The sequence below is a fragment of the Hemitrygon akajei genome, chromosome 1 (genome assembly GCF_048418815.1).
Source record: "Hemitrygon akajei chromosome 1, sHemAka1.3, whole genome shotgun sequence".
In the NCBI taxonomy this organism is placed as follows: Eukaryota; Metazoa; Chordata; class Chondrichthyes; order Myliobatiformes; family Dasyatidae; genus Hemitrygon; species Hemitrygon akajei.
In genome coordinates, this window is record NC_133124.1 from 190,756,006 (window position 1) to 190,775,941 (window position 19,936).

General features: G+C 46.6%; 1 protein-coding gene across 50 annotated transcripts in view; it reads left to right on the plus strand.

The window, feature by feature from the left end:
- Positions 1 to 19,936, plus strand: part of LOC140733858 (calcium/calmodulin-dependent protein kinase type II subunit beta) — a 312,164-nt gene that overhangs the window by 155,551 nt on the left and 136,677 nt on the right. For all 50 annotated transcript variants that reach the window (XM_073057549.1, XM_073057550.1, XM_073057551.1 and 47 more), the window contains exon 4: positions 3,085 to 3,139. In XM_073057549.1, the coding sequence (XP_072913650.1) occupies positions 3,085 to 3,139 (55 nt within the window). The remainder of the gene's footprint in view (positions 1 to 3,084; positions 3,140 to 19,936) is intronic.

A 19,936-nucleotide genomic window follows, 5' to 3' on the forward strand; every position in this document is an offset into this window, starting at 1 on the left:
GTCCAGGGCTTCTGATTGGGGAAAACCCCAATGGGGACGCACTCATCCACAGCTGTTTCAGTAAAGTCTGCATTGACCCTGGTGTAGTCATTCACGTCCTCAGATGAGTTGTTGAACATGGTCCAGTCCACTGACTCAATGCAGTCCTGTAACTGTTCCTCCACCTCCCGTGACCACCTCTTAGTTGTCTTGATCACTGGGGCCTTGTTCTTGAGGCTCTTTCTATATGCAGGTAGCTGGAGTACAGCAGACGATCCAACTTGCCAAAATGGGTCTTGGGAAGGAACGGCAGGCATTCCTTATCGTAGTTTAGCAGCGGCCTGGTGTGTTGGGACCTCTGGTGCAACAGGTTAAATGCTGGTGATAATTCGGCAGGGTGTTCTTCAACAGGTCTGGTTAAAGTCACTGACTATAATTTGAAATGCGTCGGGGTGGGCTGTTTCTTGTTTACAGACAACATCGTGCAGTTTCGCGGGTGTTTGCTTCTAATCGGCCGCTGGTGGGATGTAAACAGTGGTCAGAATCACGGGTGAGAACTCCCGAGGCAAATAGAATGGTCTCCATTTGATCGATAGTTGCTCTAAGTCAGGGGAACAGGAAGTTGTTGTAACCCCAACGTCCGTGCACAAGAACTGACTAAAAAGCAGCCACTGCCATCTTTTTCTTTACCAGGCTTTCTGGTTCAATCCATTCTCAAAATTGTCAAACCTTCTGGTCATATCATTTCATCTGGGGTATCCGCACTTAACAAAGTTTCAGTGCAACAAACAGTTGAGATCTGCCTCACCTGCCTCTGATACAGCAGCCTTGCCCCGAGATCATCAATCTGATTTTCTAGTGACTGCTGTTACGAATATGGAGCAACTCTGAGGGGCCGAAGGGTACAAAGTCGCCCCCTCCTTTTTGAGAATCGCAAGATCACTATTATTTCAGGTCTGAGACCCAGGAAATGAGAGAGATACACAGCATGTCAGTAATGGGAGAGACACAGGATAACAGCAAAGGCAGTTGTTATAGACACCGCAGAATACACAAGGTTTGGAATGTCTCCTGACATAAGCAGAACGGAACCACTGATTACTGCTGTTGTCTCTTGGAGACGGAATTGTGTATTGAGTACTGTACTATTCATTGAAACCCCTCAGGGGTCAACCAGAGTGGTCTGGTTGAGGGATTGCATCATCCCAACCTGATTGACATCTGAGACCCCGTGAGTGAGGATAAAAGACGGGTCTGGGGAACACCCCTTAGACACACCAGGAGAAACGCTATAAGTCCAGTGACAGCGTTTTATAGCGAAGCCGGTGAGAGCTCGTGTGCGTCCTCCCTTGCCTGAGTGGCGGGCTCACACGGAAGAACGGTTTAACTAAAGGAGAGGTCACACTTGAACGGCCACAACAACGAGACTCCGACGGATCGAAATCATAAAGGAAAGTCGGCAAGTTTTTCTCTTTCTCTCTCTCTCCAACAATTGCAACACAGCGACAAACAAATGACGGCAGCCTGTGTGAACTGCAGCGAACTTTATATTTCCATCGGACAATTCATTATCCCCTAGACAACGATAGAGCTTATTTCTTATTGATTATTATTATACCGGCACTTTTAGGTTTAGTACTGACGACGTATATTATCTGTATATTTGCATTGATATTATTTTTGTGTATTTTTACTAATAAATACTGTTAAAAATGTTATCATCAGACTCCAACGGACGTCTCTATCTTTGCTGGTAAGTAACTCAGCTACGGGGTTCGTAGCACTGCATATTCACCAACAAGATAGTAGGTAGGGGAGGTCTCATCCCTCTCTCCACTTCAGGCCCATACCTCTCTCTGCTTCAGCCTAGTTTGAATTCTGCCTCTCCTGCCACATTTTCGGCCATGGCCTTGACCCTGAAAGGCGCCGTGCTAAATTGCTCTGCATTTAACCGCCGAATGTGAGATCTGAAGATCACTGGTGTAACTTCGTAGTCTGTTGTTAAGAGGAAATTTGCATGCTGCAGATTGCAGGGAAAGAAGTTCAAAAGGAGTATATTTAAGAGGAAATCTGGTACAATTTCCTGTAGCCCGCAGAGAGTCGCCGACGTACGCTGACGCCATCTTGCATGTGTTTTATTATATGTTGAGGTGTATCAGTGGAGCTGAAACCTGCACCGGGTCAGTCGTGATCACACTGAATGGCAGGCAGGCTTGGTGGGGTCAGACAGATCACTCCTGCTCCCATTTTTGTGTGTTCTTGTGACAGTAACTGCTGGTATTGTCAGTGGTGCCCAAACCTGTGAAGGTACAAATATAAAAACATATCAGCCATTGCTTGAGTGGATGGCTGGAGAAATTGTTCTCATATCAGCCTTGGTTTTAACGGCACATACTCTAGAGCAGGAGTTCCCAACCTGGGGTCCACATACCCCTTGCTGAATGGTATTGGTCTGTGGCATATAAAAGTTTGGGAAGCCCCTGCTCTAGGGGCTGAGTGTACATTCCCGATGTAGGGTCGGTTACAAAGTATGGCAAATGTTCATCTTGGTCTAACCTCACTTTGATTGACTTCCCAGGGGTCTGCAATAAATATTGAGCTTTGCAAGACAACCGGAGGACAAATCAGCAGCTTTCTTTTTAAAGAAGCAAGTATTTCAAGTCCACGATCTGTATGATCATTAAAGATCCTCACTTGTGTAGTGTAGGCCTCCGTTGATCTCAATAGACCATGGATTTGCACCTTGGAAATTTCCCAGGTTTTTTTTTTGTGGAAGACCGGCAAGTCTCCCCTCTCCACGCCACCGATGTTGTCCAAGGGAAGGGCATTAGGACCCATACAGCTTGGCACTGGTGTCGTCGCAGAGCAATGTGTGGTTAAGTGCCTTGCTGAAGGACACACACGCAGCCTCGGCCTAGGCTCGAACTAGCGACCTTCAGATCACTAGACGAACGCCTTACCGCTTGGCCACGAGCCGACATCCTCATTTGTATGGTATTGGGTCACAAGCCTATCCTTTCAGTAATCAAAGCCGTAGAACTCGTTCAGATTGTTAATCAAATGTTTCAATCAAGAAAGCTCACGCTGCGTTCTTTTATTTTTCAGTTCGGCTCCATGACAGCATATCAGAAGAAGGATACCACTATCTTGTGTTCGACTTGTGAGTACTAATTGGGTAAAGGCTCCTGTAAATTCCCAGTCCCTGTCTTGGATTTGTGTCCTGAGCGACAGTTGGGGAGCCAAGGGGGAGGAGGAGGGTGAATAGTGGGAGGCTGGGATGCAGAGAAAGTGGGAAAATAGGTTGGGAATGAGATGGATGGTGGGAGGCTGGGATGCAGAGAGAGAAGCTGGGACAGGAACAGACTGTGGAAACGGGTGACTATTGTCTGCTCATGATGGGTTGGAAGATGAATCACAATATTGCACTGTGCTTCTAAACACGGTGACGCTTGGCTTTTATAACTGTGCATAATAGGTGTATCTGGGTCTGCTGAAGAATTTAATTTCAGCTTTGAAAGCTTGAAAGAAAAAGCTGTCAAATGCGATCTCCTGCCCTGGATGCTTAAGATGCTGAAACACAGTCATCATGGAGGCGTCGAAGGCTTTGTTTCAATGACCTGTCGACACCTCAGTTCAGACTTGAAATGCTTCACAATTTGGAAATCGATTTGCAGAAAACGGGAAATGAGAAAATTTAAATTAGATCACAGAATCTGTTGGTGGGCAGGATTACCCAGCGATGAGGGGGAGGAAGTACTAAGAATCTTAGACTGAATTTGCATATTCGTGTGGAAGTATGGGACCATATGTTAATGCTGTTCATCTGCTGGCATAACAGTGCCTACATCCTGTGAATTCAGTCCTATTTTTGCACAAGCAGATTTGGACTTAAACAGCACCATGGATTAAAGAATTTTAATCACGGCAATGATGAGACTGTGCACTGCACCACGTAGATCTCATGTTAACAGTTACAGCCGGAGGAAACTCTTCCAAGGGGTGCTGGAAAGTTTTGAGCTTTGCCTCATCCCCTGGCAGACAGCAGCACACTGCAGACTTCGTGTAAAATGCCGTAGATGTTCATCTCTGCTTTGGAGCTTGCTGTGTGGGGGGAGAGAGTGTATGGGGCCGTCTCGCTGGAACTGAAGTAAATGAAAATGATTAATGTTGATCTTGGCAAATCAGCTGTATGACGGGCTGAATGGCCTCACAATCACAGATTACTGGCCCCCTTGGTGCTTTGGGGTCTGTCAGTTTGATGGGAGTGCTTGAAGGTGCCCCTGTGAGGATTGGATTATCTCCAGATCAGATTAAGCGCGAGTTAAATTGTAGTTCACTTTTTTCCTGTTGTTGTGCCAACAAAAGTAGGCTTGGACTCTTCCTCTGGGAATCCCACAAACACTTTCTGAGACTGGGTGTAGTCATTTCCCACTCGGGTAGTAATGGTCTTATTTAGAGATACAGCACAGAGCAGGCCCTTCCAGCCCAGCCTAGCAACCCTTCTATTACCACTAGCTGAATCGCATTTACATCGACCGATTAGCCTCCCAGCCGGTACGTCTGTGGGAGAAAACCAGAGCACCTGGAGGATGATGGGGGGAGCGTACAAACTGATTACAGAGGACGCCGGGATTGAACTACAAACTCCCGACACCCTGAGTTGTAATAGTGTCGTTCTAGCCACTACTCTACGCAGCCTGGATGGCTCCTTGATGCCTTTCTTTAATTTTCCTTCTCTATAATCATATGTTTGTAGAGTTGCTGTCTCTGTTGAGACCTTTACATAATCTGGACCTTGGCCCAGTCTGCTGTGAAGGACATTTCAGCCTTGGGCTTGTGTCTGCTGTGACACACATTGATGGTGGCAGCTCCAAAGCAGATTTCCCGGGGGAGAAGATGTTATTTTAGTATTGTTCGCTGTGACACAACTGCAGTGATGTAAATGCTGACTGTGGGCTTGTCTCAGCTAGGGATATGCAGAGGGAGCCTGCATACATCCGTGAATAGTAGCAGACTGCTGCTCCTCTGCTCCTTCCGCCAAAAGAGTTACTTTCCGGTGGCCCAACATTTTAATTACGATTTCCATTCCGACCCATTGGTCTGTAGCATCCTCTTGTGCCACCCTTGGTAGAGGAGCGACACCTGGGTAGCCTCCAACCTGATGGCATCAACATCAATTTCTTCCAGTGGAAAAAAAATTCCCCACCCCTTTCCCTCTTCTTCAGTTTCCCCACTCTGGCCTCTTACCTCATCTCTCCTGCCTGTCTCTTCCCTCTGGTGCCCCTCCTCCCTCCCTTTCTCCTATGGTTCACTCTCCTTTCCGATCAAATTCCTTCTTCTCCAGTCCTTTATCTTTCCCACCCACCTGGCTTCACCCACCAACTATCCTCCTTCCCCTCTTGCACCTGTTGACTCTGGCATCTTCCCCTTTCCTCTCCTGTCCTGAAGAAGGGTCTCGGCCCGAAACGTCGACTGTTTGATCATTTCCACTGATGCTGCTTGACCTGCTGAGTTGTCCTTCGGGGGTGGGGGGGGGGGGGGTGTTTCGAGTGAACTTTTCCACCAGCCCTTTCACCGCAGCTGCCCCATGTTGTGTGGGGTTTCTGATGGTTTGCAGTCGGCTGATCTTAACAATAAGCCAGCCTGGAAGGTGGTGTAGCTGTTACCTCCCAGCTCCACTGACCCAGGCTTATTCTGTGTGAAGTTTGCACCTTCTCCCTGTGACTGCTTGGGTTTCTTCTGGGCACTCCTGTTCCCTCCTACGTCCCAAAGTATGTGTGTTGACTGCTGTAATATTGCCCCTAGTGTGAAGGTGAGGAGTAAATTCAGAATCAGTTTTAATATCACTAGCATATGTTATGAAACATGTTGTTTTGCAGCACCAGTACAGTGTAATACATAGTAAAATTATTAATTACAATAAGAAATAAGTATATTAAAAATGAAATAAGTAGTGCTAAAAGAGAGCAGAAAAATAGGTAGTGTACATGGGTTCATTGTCCATTCAGAAATGTGATGGATATTTTTGGAAGCATTTGCTTGGAATATGATGGGAAACTTGATTGCTGTGTGGGCTAGCATAGACTCGATGGGCTGAAAAGGCCATATCCTAAGGAAATTTGGTGGAATGCCAAGGACTGTAATTGTTTGCAATGTGAGGATTTGCAAATTAGCCGGAGCACAGGTTTTAAATCTGCATGCAAGCTGTGAGCTACCTGTGAGGCTGACCCTCCCTCTTCGTTGGACTCTTTTGTCAGAGAATTTCAAAGTCTTGAGCAAATTAATGTGGCATGTTCAAAATACCACGTCTCCTGTTCAGACCCCAGCTAAAAATCTTTTCCCTGAAGCAAGGTGAGCTTAAAAGCAGTGTGATTGACAGACTGAGGGAGGAGTTTGAGGGTTAGAAGGAGTTAAAGTTAAGTGGCATCTCTTTGGCCTTGGAAGGTACGGGGCAAGATGTTCCACGAGTAAGGGTGGGGGGGACTCGGTGGAAACGGCTGGAGCCTGTACGGAGAAAGCTGGAAACTTCTACGTGGAGCTGTGCACGAGGCATTCGCAAATTTGCATTTGAAATGAAGTCATTCCATCTGGCGAGTGCAGAGAGTGTGACAGCGGTTCTGGTCCCTGAGTATGTGCCATGGTCTGCCTTCAATATCTCTGCATTATTCAGTATTGCTGATGAAGGGCACGGTTTGGGGAATGACTGACAGGAGCCTGCAGGCTCTGAAGAGTCTTCACTGCAATATGGTATGAGTTTATTAGGATTTGGGAAGTAGGAGCAGGAGAAGCTAGTTGCCCCATGGAGCCTGCTCCGCCATTCAGAAAGATCCTGGATGATCTGGCGGTGGGCTCAGCTCCCACCCACAGCCTTTTCCTCATTACAGTGAATTCCCCTCACGTGCAACTTTCCTTGACTTTTATATCGTCACAGTGGGAGACAGAGCAAACATCCCAGAGAGTACAGAAAGTTTCAAAAAGGACGGAAGAGCCTGTGCTAACTTCAGCGATGAAGGAAGAAGTTGTGGAAAATAACCAGTGGTGTTAAAGGCAGACGGGTCACTAAAAACCAGGGTCAAAAGGTGCTGCAGCGATAGTAGAGTGACCAGTTGAGTTCATCCAAAACTTGCCCAGTTGCACGGCGGCTGGAAAATCTTGAATATGACTCCTTTGTTCAAGATAAAAAGTTGGGAAGCAAGAGGACAGTTAGCTTTATCTTTTGTTGGGAAGATGTTGTAGTCAATAATCTCGGAAGAAGTAGTCATTTAGTAAAAAACAAGCTGAACACAATGAAGGCTGAACGTTGTTTTTGTGAAAGGGATATGACGTTTGAAGTGTTCCAGAATTCTTTGAGGATCCGACAAGTTAATCTGCCGTTCAAAGTCAAACCTGAGTTTGTTGTCGTGCACAGGCACAACAAAAAGTTCACTTGCAGCGGCAACGCGGGCCCATCGCGGTGGAGACGCAACACTCGCACGCGGAACGTGAACTAAACATAGACTGTACAAAATGGTACAAGGAACGACACAATTAGAACCAAAAAAAAACCCAGCCCACTGTCGTGCAGAGTGGTCATCGTGTTGCCATTTTGAGGTGGCGACGAGGGTTGTGCCGGCTGGTTTGAGAATTGCACGGTTGAAGGAAAGTGGCTGCTTTTGAACCTGGGTGGTGTGGGATTACCATATGGACTAAGGTACATGCTTTTATTTTGCATGTCATCCAGAAAGATCATTCCATACGTAATAATGCAAGTTACTTCCCTCAAGGAGTAAGGCTGATCAACACCTCCACCTACTGACCCGCCCCTCCACACCCCCTACCACCACTTCTTTATCATTTCCTGTCAGTCACCTTACGTACTGACACTCCTGTGCCTATCAATCTATATATGTAAGCTGTCTTATATATTTATCGAGTGTTTTTATGATTGTGTTCTTTATCTTATTGTGTGTTTTTTTGTGCAGCATCAGATCCAGAGTAACAATTATTTTGTTCTCCTTTACACTTGGGTGCTGGAAATGACATTAAACAATCTTGAATTCTGAATTCTGATCGAGGTAGTAAAAGGAGATTGATGCAGAATATTATGTTGCAACGAGAGGAGAAGTGCAGTGCAGGCAGACAGGTATAGTGCAAGGGAATGATGGGGTAGGTTCGGAGATCGAGTTCAGTCCATTTGGCTCAGCCATTCCACTTCTGTACTACTCTGTTAGCTTTCAGCAATGCCATTCTGATCGTGTCTGTCCGTAGCTTGGGGTGAGCTCCCTTGCGTCGGAGGAGGGACTTCTCACTGCCCACTGTGTCACAGAGCGGATATGTGCATCTCACTGGAGCCTGATCTTCCACCTACAGAGCACACCAGTGAGTCCTGTATGGAGATGGTAGGTTCTGTGAAGGGAGGAGAGGTTGTAGGTGAAGTGGCAGGGAATCAGGTTGTTATCCGCTTTGCACCTGTTGTGGGCGAGGGCTTTACACGGATTCTTCGAAATCCCTTCAGATCCTTGAAAACCTCGGAGGAGTTACTTTATTGTTGATGAAATTTGATCTGTTGGAGGCACACGTATTTGTTGAGGGACAGCATGCTGTGCAGAATGCATGCTGGTGTGCAAACCTGCAGCAATGCGCATGTGTAAGTATACTCAGGCACAAATGCGCTCACTCTCGTGTAAGTGTTCTTGCACACGGACTCATCAGTGGCTCCGCACAGGGACGTGTGTCTGTGCTGACCATAACTAGAGGTCATGGGTTAAGGGTGAAAGGTGAAATGTTTAAAGGGGAACATGATGGGGGAAACTTCTTCACTCAGAGGGTGATGAGAGTGTGGAACGAGCTGCCAACGCAAGTGCTGGATGCAGATTTGATATAAAAGTTTAGGAGGATTTGTTTAAGCGCGTGGACGGGAGGGGTATGGTCCAGGGACAGGTCAGTGGTACCAGGCAGATTAATAGGTCTGCATGGACTAGATGGACCAAATGGCCTGATTCTGTGTTGTAGTGCTCTATGATCCTGATTTCCCCGAGAGCGGGGTCTTGCTTCTCCGGCACTGACCTTGGAATTCTGTCCCTCTTCCCAGGCTGAGTTTTCCTGACGTGAGCGTTCCCGAGCGACTGTCCCTCGCCCAGGCGCTTCCTCAGCGGCTCTTCCATAGGGAGCTGGTTAGATGAGCGCTGAGGAGCAGGGCCAGCTGGACCGTGTCCAGAGTATAGTTTGTGCACTGAGTAGCGCTGTGGCACAGTTTGAACAGCCAAGAGCCGCAAATGCACTGAGATAAGGCTGTGCAAATGACTGTCTCCAGCCTTTCAGACACTCCCTCACCCTGTGGTGACTTACAGAACAGTGCACGTCGGAAATGTGGAACCTAGTACTGAGCAACTGCTTCCTATTACCCTCACCTGGAGTCAGGATCGATGGGCTGAATGGCTGAATCCTGCTCCTATGTCTAATGGTCTTATTAAATCCGATTGGACACAAGGCCCAGGCATAAATCATTCAGCCCAGCAGATTCATACTAGTATTTACTCCCCTTCCACCATCATAACCTCCCGGTCCTCTTTTCCCACATGATTATCCAGCTCTCCTCTGCTGTTATAAGAATGAGTTCCATTTTCTCCCCTCCCTGTTAGAAAGCCTTCCTCAATTTTATGTTCCACTGCTCTCTTTCTGGTCCGAGTTTCTTTGCACGTTGATCGTGTCAGCAATTTGCGGGTTAGGGATTGCCTATTTAAAAAAGAAGTGAGGCAACTTGACTTTTTCTCTCAGAAGGGCTGTGCGTTTTTGGAGCTCCCCTCCTCAAGAGACAGTGGGAGTGGTCTTCCAATTTTTTTTAAGGCCGATCAAGGGGATGAAAGGTTACTGTGGTGATTGGAAGATGAGGTCACAATCTCAGTCTTTTTGAATGTTGCAACAGGCTTGACATACTGGGTGACCTAGTTCTCCTAGTTTCCATGTAACAGATCATCCACATGCAAGTGCTTTTAACACTTGGGACTGATTTTTGTCGGGAAAGGAGACAAGGAATCCTCCGGCCACAGCATTTGAAACAACCGTTCACCCCAATGCCTCTGTTTTACAGACCTCTTAGTCCCAATACCTCCCATCCTTCCCCATAGCTTCCCAAGAATTCCCCCTTCAAGTCTTTATCCAGTTCCTCTCTGAGTTGCTGTTGTCTCTCCTATGCTTGGGCAAGTTGGAAGCGAGGTTAATCTAACTGTGTGAAGTGTTCACAGCAAAGAACTCGACATTACCAACGTCACGGAGCTGTCGTACTGATGTAGTGATCCAGACGCAAGGTCTCAACCCAAAACGCCAACCATTCCCTTTCCCTCCACAGTTGCTATTGATATTAATATTGGTCTATTATTGTCACATTTACCGAGATACAGAGAAAAACTTGTCTTGCACGCTGTTCATACAGATCAAATTGTTACACAGTGCATTGAGGTAGAACAAGATAAAGTGCAGTGCAGGTAAATGATATATCACGTTTACCAGGTAAGTGATTTACCACGTTAACCAGGTAAACGATTTACCATGTTAACCAGGTAAGGGATTTACCGCATTTACCAGGTAAGGGATTTACCACGTTTACCAGGTAAGCGATTTACCGCGTTAACCAGGTAAGGGATTTACCGCGTTTACCAGGTAAGGGATTTACCGCGTTAACCAGGTAAGGGATTTACCGCGTTTACCAGGTAAGGGATTTACCGCATTTACCAGGTAAGGGATTTACCACGTTTACCAGGTAAGCGATTTACCGCGTTAACCAGGTAAGGGATTTACCGCGTTAACCAGGTAAGGGATTTACCACGTTAACCAGGTAAGGGATTTACCGCGTTTACCAGGTAAGCGATTTACCGCGTTAACCAGGTAAGCGATTTACCGCGTTTACCAGGTAAGCGATATAAAGTGCGGTGCAAGTAAACGATGTCATTATTGTGCAAGAGGTCTGTTCAAGAGTCTGTTGACTGGGGTATTAGCTGTCCTCGAGCCTCGTGGCATGTGCTTTCAGGATTTTGTATCTTACGCCGGATGGGAGAGGGGGAGAGGGAGTATGTCTTTGGTGGGTGGGGGATCTTTGATCATGCTGGGCTGCTTTACTGAGGCAGGGAGAGGGGGGTGTCTGGTTCCTGTGGCGTGCTGAGCTGTGTTCACAACATTCGGCAGTTTCATGCGGGCACTTGCAGAGCTTTTGCCAGACTGAGCATCCAGACAGAATGCTTCCTGCGGTGCCTCGATAAAAATTGGTAAGGGTTGGCGGGGACACGCGGAAGTAGAGGCACCAGTGAGCTTTCTTGCCGTTGCGTCGACGTGGTTGGAGCAGAGCAGGCGATTGGTGATGTTCAATCCTGTGAACTTAAAGCTCCCAATAGCCTCTTGCTGCTCGACCCGCTAAGTTCCTGCAGCAGACTGTTGTTTAAGAAAACCAGGTGTTGTAGTGCTGTCGATATTGGATGGCATCAGTATAAGGTGTAGACAGGATCATGCATATTCAAATCAGTTTGTTTGTAACTGAGAAGTGGCCGAGGACAGAAAACAGTGCTGAGGTTGGTTGTAGATGTTAGTGGGAGGGGTGTAGCCTCTGGTATAAAAGGACAGGTGCATGTAAATTGGGTAATGTAATCACGTGGGACTTCGATCTACCAGTGGACTGGGTGTAATCAAGTTAGCAGTAACATGGAAGGTAAAGAAGATAAGCGTAGTGAGGAATGGCCCTGGCAGCGGGCGGGTCTCACATCCAATGTTGTGCAACAGGAAAGGGTTAATTGCCTTGTTGCGAAGGAGATGGTGGGGAATTGTGTGACCATCATTTATTGAATCTTAACACTAAATTTGAAAGTAATTGAAGTCCACGTGACTCTAAACCAAGGAAGCGATGAAGGATGCTGACTGGGGTAGACGATGGGTCTGATGGTGGACAGGTGGAGGCTAGCATTGACGGAATGCTTGATCTATACCAAATATATATTCCTTTAAGGCGGGAAGGAAAAGTGGTCCGACAATGGATTACAGGAAGAATTAGTGTAAGGAAAAGGCTTTATAATGTCTTCAGACAAATAGAATTGAGAATTGTGGAAGTTTTAATATGTTAGAAACAAAAGGAAAAGAGCAGGGAGGGCTGTCAAAGAGGTGGGTGAATTAGTACCAGAGAATAAGGAAGTGGTAGAGAATGATTGATATCTGGAAGATATTCCCAGAAGAGGGGATGAAATGAGATAGTAGTTCTAAGAGGCACTTAAACAAGCACTTTATGGGATTAGTGTAGGAGGACAAAGCAGATCAGCATAGACTTGATGCACTGAGAGGCTTGTTCCTGTGGCTCTCTGACTCCCAGAATGGTGCTGGATCAAGGCTCCAGTGCAAGTGAGAAAGTGAAAGGCATTAGTGTGAGTAAAGAAGTTCTACTAAAGAAATTAATGAGTGAAGGTATAAATCCCAAGGCTCACATGATCTACATATCAGAATTTTGAAAGAGGTGGCTGCAAGGGTAGTGGATGCCGTTAGACCATAAGATATGGGAGCAGAATTGTGTTGGCACGTGGCTAAGGTGTCGGTCTAGTGATCTGAAGGTCACTGGTTCAAGCCTCAGCTGAGGCAGCGTGTTGTGTCCTCGAGCAAGGCACTTAGCCACACATTGCTCTGCGACGACACCGGTACCAAGCTGTATGGGTCCTGGTGCCCTTCCCTTGGACAACATCGGTGGCGTGGAGAGGGGAGACTTGCAGCATGGGCAACTGCCAGTCTTCCATACAACCTTGCCCAGGCCTCGGTCAACATCGAAATCGATGGACAGCTGAAGAACGAGGAGCAGAATTGGCCCATTTGGCCCATCGAGGCTGCTCCGCCATCATCTGTTGGTTAACGTTTTTCAAATTTCGATGGATTCAGGAATGCTTGCTACAGGCTGGATGATAACATATGTGAACCTCACTACTTAAGAGAGGATGGAGAGAGAAAATTGAGAACTAATCTATTTGATTGCTTTGAATATGTACCCAGTAAAGGGGGGGGGGGGGATCAGTGGGTGTGATGTATCGAGATTTTCAAAAGACTTTCAGTAGAGGAGCTTGGTGAGTCAAGTTTGATTGTGGATTGAGAATTGGTTAAAAGGTAGAATCTAAAGAACAGGAATAACAAGATGCAGGAAACGATTGAGGTGAAGGAAGAAACGAGAAACTTGGTTGTCATTGGGATAGCGATGTTCGGGGAACTGACAGTGGTCTTCACAAAGGCAGAGAGTCCTGAATGAAACAATTAATGTGACTTCCTTTTTCAAAAAAGGGACAAGACAGAGGAGAGGAACTATAGAACAGTTAGGTTAACATCCATTGGTGACAAGATGCCAAGGTCGATAATCAAAGGGGAATTAACTAATCCTTTAGGAAAGCTACAATGAAACATGGTCATTATGGTTCTAAGAAAGGTAAATCGTAGTTGACAATTTAGTCTGGACTCTTTTGAGGATATCCTGGAGAGAGGAGAAAGAGGGGGACCTGTAGATGTAGAGTACTTAGATTTCCAAAAGGCGTTTGACAAGGCGCTACCTAAAAGGCTGGTGTATAATTTTTAAGTCTGTAGCGTCGGAGGAAGTGCGTTAGGAGGGACTGAAAACTGGTGGACACATAGAAAACTAAAGAGTTGGAATAAATGGCTTTATTAGGCTGGAGGGATGTGACGAGCGAGTGCCCCAGGATCCGTTCTTGGCCCTCAGTTATTCACTATGTACATGAATAATCTGCAGGAGGGAATAATGAAGTCCAAATGAGCACATTGGAATCAGGTTTTATGTCACTGGCATAATCATGAAATTTGTTGTTTTGCAGCAGCACATTGCATTACATAATTAAAATGACAAATTAGAATAAGAAATATATTTTTAAAAATTAAATTGATTAAGTAGTACCTAAGGAGAGCAAAAAAGAAAGAGAAATGTACTGTGGTAGTGTTCATGGGCTCATTGACCGTTCAGAAATCTGGTGGTGGAGGGGGAAGAAGCTGTTTCTGAAATGTTGAGTGTGTGTTTTTAGGCTCCTGTGCGAACTTCTCGATGGTAGCAATGAGAAGAGGGCATGTCCTGGGTCCTCAATGTTGGATGCCGCCTTTCTGAGGCATCGCCTTTTGCAGATGTCCTCGATGCTGGGGAGGCTGGTGCCCACGATGGTGCTGGTGGAGATTACAGCTTTGTATAGCTTTTCCCGATCCTGTGCAGTGAGTGGCCCCTTCGTACCAGACAGTGAGACAACCGGTCAAACTGCTCTCCACGGTACAACAACTGTAGAAATTTGCAGGTGCCTTTGGTGTCATACCAAGCCTCCTCAAACTCCTCATGAAGTAAGGGACACTCAACTAGGTGGGAGGGTGTGTTGTGATGAGGATATTGTGGGTGAAAACCTGGCAAATGGAGTTTACTGTGGGGAAGTGTGAGGTCGTGGTACGAGGGATCTGTCTCAATGGAGACAGACTAAATGTTAGCATTCATTTCAAGAGGACTAGAACATAAAAGCAAGGATATAATGATGAGACTTCATAAAGCACTGGTGAGGCCTCACTACGACTATTGAGGGCAGTTTTAGGCCCCTGAGAAAGGATGTGCGGAAACTGGAGAGGGCTCAAAGGAAATTCACAAAAACGATTCCAGAGATTGAATGGCTTGTCACATGAAAAGTGTTTGATGGCTCTGGGCCTGTATTCACTGTAATTCAGAAGACTGAGGGGTGACCTTACTGAAACCTATTGAATGGTGAAAGGTCTTTATAGAGTGGATGTGGAGACAATGTTTCCTATGGTGAGGAAGTTTAAGACCAGAGGACCCAGGCTCAGAATAGAGTGGCGTCCTTTTAGAACGGAGATGATGGGGAATTTCTTTAGCCAGAGAGTGGTGAAGCTGTGGAATTCTTTGCCACAGGCAGCTGTGCAGGGCAAGACTTTATTGGGGCTGAGAGGAAAATTGAATCAGCCATGGAAAAATGGCAGGGCAGACTCAATGGGCCAAATGGTATAATTCTGATCCTGTATTTATGGTCTAAGTGAGTGAAGTTCAGAGGGATCTGGGTTCTCTAGCGCATGAATCTCCAAAAAAAATTAGCAGGTGCTCTGACAAGTAGTTAAAAAGGGAAGCAGCGTATTGGTCTTCATTGCAGAGGTTGAACTTACAGAAAAGAGAGGTTTATTTCCAATTGTACAGAGGTTGGTGAGGCAGTCCAGCAAAGATTCACCAGGATCGCCCTGTTGTCGGCAGAGGGTGACAGTATTGTGCAGAGTTCAGAGCAATGAGAATGATATAAAGTCCTAAGGGGGATTTGATATGGTGGCTGCTGAGATGTTTTCACTAGTACAGGGATTGTCAACTTTTTTATGTCGTGGACCCCAAGACTGGAGCCCCTGAATTAGTGGGAGAGAAGTGACGGGAACGGTGCTGAGGTGTGTAGAAATTGCTTCTCTCAGGAGGGGGATTGAGGCAGCATGGATCAGCCATATTCATATTGAATGGCCGGATAGCTTGAGGGGTCAAGTGCTCTACTCCTCCACTGTACTCTTGCAGTGAACAGGTCCTTGTCGCATTGCCCGGCTGTGAATCAGAGACTCGGCAATCAGCAATCTGTCCAAAGGAACTGCGTGTAACACCTGCAAGCTGGGTGATGACAAACTGTACGATCAGGTGAGGATGTGAGCATCGATGAAGATATTCAGAGTTCAAAGTAAACATACATACACTACCCTGAGAATCGTTTTCTTGTGGGCATTCACTGTAATTGCAAAGAAACAGAATAAAATCAATGAAAAATTGCACACAACTAGACAGACAAACCAATGTGTGTAGAAGACATCAAACTGTGCAAATACAAGAAGGAAACGATAAAAGTCAGCAATCAATATCGAGACTGTGAGATGAACTGTCCTTGAAAGTGTGTCCATCAGTTGTGGGAACAGTTCAGTGTTGGGGCTGAGTGAAGTTATCCCCTCTCATTCAAGAGCTGATGGTTGAGGGGTATTAACTATTCCTGAACCTGGTGGTGTGGGTCCTGAGGCTCCTGCACCTCCTTCCTGATGGCAGCAGTGAGAAGAGAGCAGGGCCTGGATGGTGGGGTTCCTTGAGTTTGCAAGGGGCGAGAGGCAATCCGAGTCAAGGGGGCAACAACTTGTGGAAAACTGCAAAGTTCTCCATATTTTCTTAAATAGTCATAAGGTACAGGAACAGACTCTTCGGCCCACTGTGTTCATGCCATCCATCAGGTCCCTGTCAATGCTTATACCATTCAGCAGGACATAGTGCCTTAGCATAACATAGCAGCTTATGGTGCCTTAGTGATTCAGATGCTTGTCTAGATATTGTAAGTGAATCTGACTTCACCACCTTCCAGGGGAAGCAAGTTCTTCCTCAGATCTCCTCTAAAGCTCTCAGAGAGCGATCAGTAATTTGGGCGTTGTTGATTAGAATGTGAGCATACTCATTAAAAAGACAAATGGAGAGTTGGTCTTAATTGCGAGAGGTTTTAAGTACAAGGATAAATATACCTTTCTGTAATTGCACCAGGCTGCAGAGTGCTGCTTGGCGTTCTGGCCTCCCTGCTATACGGCGAGTGTTCTCGGTACAGGTGCAATGCAGTGAAGGTTCTAGCAGTTGCTTCTTTGGCACTGTGGGTCAGTTACATGAGGAGGGACTAGGCAGGCCAAGCCTCTAATCTGTGGAATTGAAAAGAATGAGAGGAAGTGTTCAGGGTTCTGAAACTGAAGGTCTTTCTTCTGGCCGAGGAGTCTGGAACCTGTGGTTCAGAGTCCCAAAGTAAATGCTTAGCCATTTGGGACTGAGGTGAGATGAATTTTCTTACTTAGAACATAAAACAGTATAGGCCCACAATGATATGCAGACCTTTTAACCTACTGCAAGATCAGTCTAAGCTTTCCTCCCCATATAGCCCTCCATTTTTCTCACATCCATTTGCTCACTGTGAGGGGAGAGAGTCAATATGTTCTCACCCGGAGGCCTGTAGCGGTTTGGATGTGAAATCATTCAGAACTGAGATGAGGAAAGGCAAAAGCGAGTCTCCACTTCACTGCTGTACTCGGCAACTGAATTTCATAACACTCACATGTTTCATTTTTTGTTTTCTTTCTCTCTACAACACCGGGGAGGCCCTTCGTGCAGTTTCAGCAACTCCCTCAGCGCTAGAAAAAGTGAGGGGCACAGAGGCAGGGACCCTGACAGAGTCGGAGAGACAGGGACACAGACGGAGACGGAGAGACGGGGACACAGACGGAGTCGGAGAGACGGGAGCGCTGATGGAGAGACAGGGACACTGACGGAGTTGGAGAGACGGGGACGCTGATGGAGACGGGGAGATGGGGACACAGACAGAGACGGAGAGGTGGGGACACAGACAGAGAGATGGGGACGCTGACGGAGTTGGAGAGACAGATGGAGAGATGGGGACGCTGATGGAGATGGAGAGACAGGGACACAGACGGGGATGGAGATGGTGACGCTGACGGAGACGGGGAGATGGGAGTGCTGATGGAGAGACAGGGACACAGACGGAGATGGGGAGATGGGGACACAGACGGAGAGACGGGGATGCAGACGTGCAGACACTGGAACAGAGACACAGACGCAGAGAGAGGGGAAGCCCACAGGCAGAGACACAGTAGTTGGAGCTCATTAAAGGGGCCACGGTAGAGATAGAAGTGGGATGGGCAGAGGTAACCGATTGTGAGAGAACCAATAAGAAAATGAGAGGGCGAATATATGGAACAGGATTAAGCTGGTGGGTTGCTGGGCAGCATGGCTTGAAGGATGTTAGGGCCTACTCAATAAATAAATAAACAGGATAAGAGGCTGGAATCCAGATTTTAATTGAAAGTCGAAGCAGATAATCTGTGTTTTATTGCTTGGGTCCCCCTCGTTACGTTGTGAATATGTTGGTCATACATATAGACTGTTCTGTTGTTTTTGCCAGAGCAGTCACCTTTGTGGTCTGACCTTTGGAAGGTTCTGCATGTGACAGGAGTGTGTAGGCAGTGGGAATGTCACTATCCTGTGTTTGAGAGGCAGCCGAGCTGCCCACTGTGGGTTACTTACCAGCTTGTTCTCATCACAGCTCAGCTGACTGACAGAGCTGGTGGCTGTGTGAGGCACAGACGCCACCCCCCCCCCCCCCCCCCGCACCAGCGTTTGATTGTGTATGTGAAACAAAACAAGAAACTAGAAATGAAATCACGGATTTCTGAGTGAACTGACCACCAGGGAAATGTACTCTATCATGTCTCAGGATGCAGCTCGAGAGAAAGCCACTGGTTTCATTATGCTTGTCCCAGCTCTCAGTGAGAATATTCAGTAGTTCCTCCTCCCTTTCTCTGACTCTCCGCTCTATAACTTTTTTTCTTCATTTCCTCATCTCCCTTGGGGCAACTCTGCTGTATATATTGAAATATGCTACTTCCTCCTGATGTTGTTCTCCTTCCCTTTCTCCCATGGTCCACTCTCCTCTCCTATTTGATCCCTTCTTCTCTAGCACTTCACCTTTTCCACCTAGCTCCTAGCTTCTTACTTCCTCCCGACTCCCACCCACCTGGCTTCACCTATCACATTCTAGCTTCTTACTTCACCCCCACTCCCGCACCCATCTGGCTTCACCTGTCACCTAGCTTGGACTCCTTCCTCTCACCCCACCATTTTAATCTGACATTTTACCCTTTCTTTCCAGTCCCGTAGAAGGGTCTCAGACTGAAATGTCGACTGCTTATTCATTTCCACAGACGCTTCCTAACCTGCTGAGTTCCTCCAGCATTTTATGTGTTGTTCACATAAATACAGTCTGCCTCTTGAACAGAAACTCATTGCTTTGCGTTTAATCTGATGGAAGGGGGGAGATGAGAGATTATTCCCTTAAATGTCAAGTCAAGTCACTTTTTATTGTCATTTTGACCATAACTGCTGGTACAGTACACAGTAAAAATGAGACAATGTTTTTCAGGACCATGGTGTTACATGAAACAGTACAAAAACTACACTGAACTACGTAAGACAACACAAAAACTACACTAGACTACAGACCTTCCCAGGACTGCAATAAATTGCACAAAACAGTGCAGACATTACAATAAATAATAAACAAGACAATAGGCACAGTAGAGGGCAGTAGGTTGGTGTCAGTCCAGACTCTGGGTATTGAGGAGTCTGATGGCTTGGGGAAAGAAACTGTTACGTAGTCTGGTTGTGAGAGCCTGAATGCTTTGGTGCCTTTTCCCAGAAGGCAGGAGTGAGAAGAGTTTGTATGAGGGGTGTGTGGGGTCCTTCATAATGCTGTTTGCTTTGCGGATACAGCATGTAGTGTAAATGTCCGTGATAGCGGGAAGAGAGACCCCGATGATCTTTTCAGCTGACCTCCCTATCCGCTGTAGGGTCTTGCGATCCGAGATGGTGCAATTTCCGAACCAGGCAGTGATGCAGCTGCTCAGGATGCTCTCAATACAACCTCTGTAGAATGTGATGAGGATCGGGGTTGGGCAAGAATCTTAATTCATTTCTTGCTCTGTGCCGTCTTTAGCTGGATGTTCAAAGTAAATTTATAATCCAAGTATGTATATATACAGGAAAATTAAGAAATACTATAGAATTTATGGAAAACTGTCCTTAAAACAAGGACGAATAAGCAGCCAAAGTGCAAAACTGTGGAAATAAAAATGAATAATACTGATAAAGTAAGTTGTCAAGTTCCTGAAAGTGAGTCTGCAGGTTGTGTAATCAGTTCAGAATTGAGGTGAGTGTACGTACCCATGCTGATGGTTGTAGGGTAATAACTGCCCCCAGACCTGGTGGTGTGGACCTAAGGCTCTGGTACCTCCTGGCCAATGGTAGCAGCAAGAAGAGAGCCTGGCCTGGGTAGTGGTTTGGGGGGGGGGGGGGGGTGTCGTTGATGATGGACGCTACTTTCTTGTTGCAGTTCTCAATAGTTGAATGAGAATG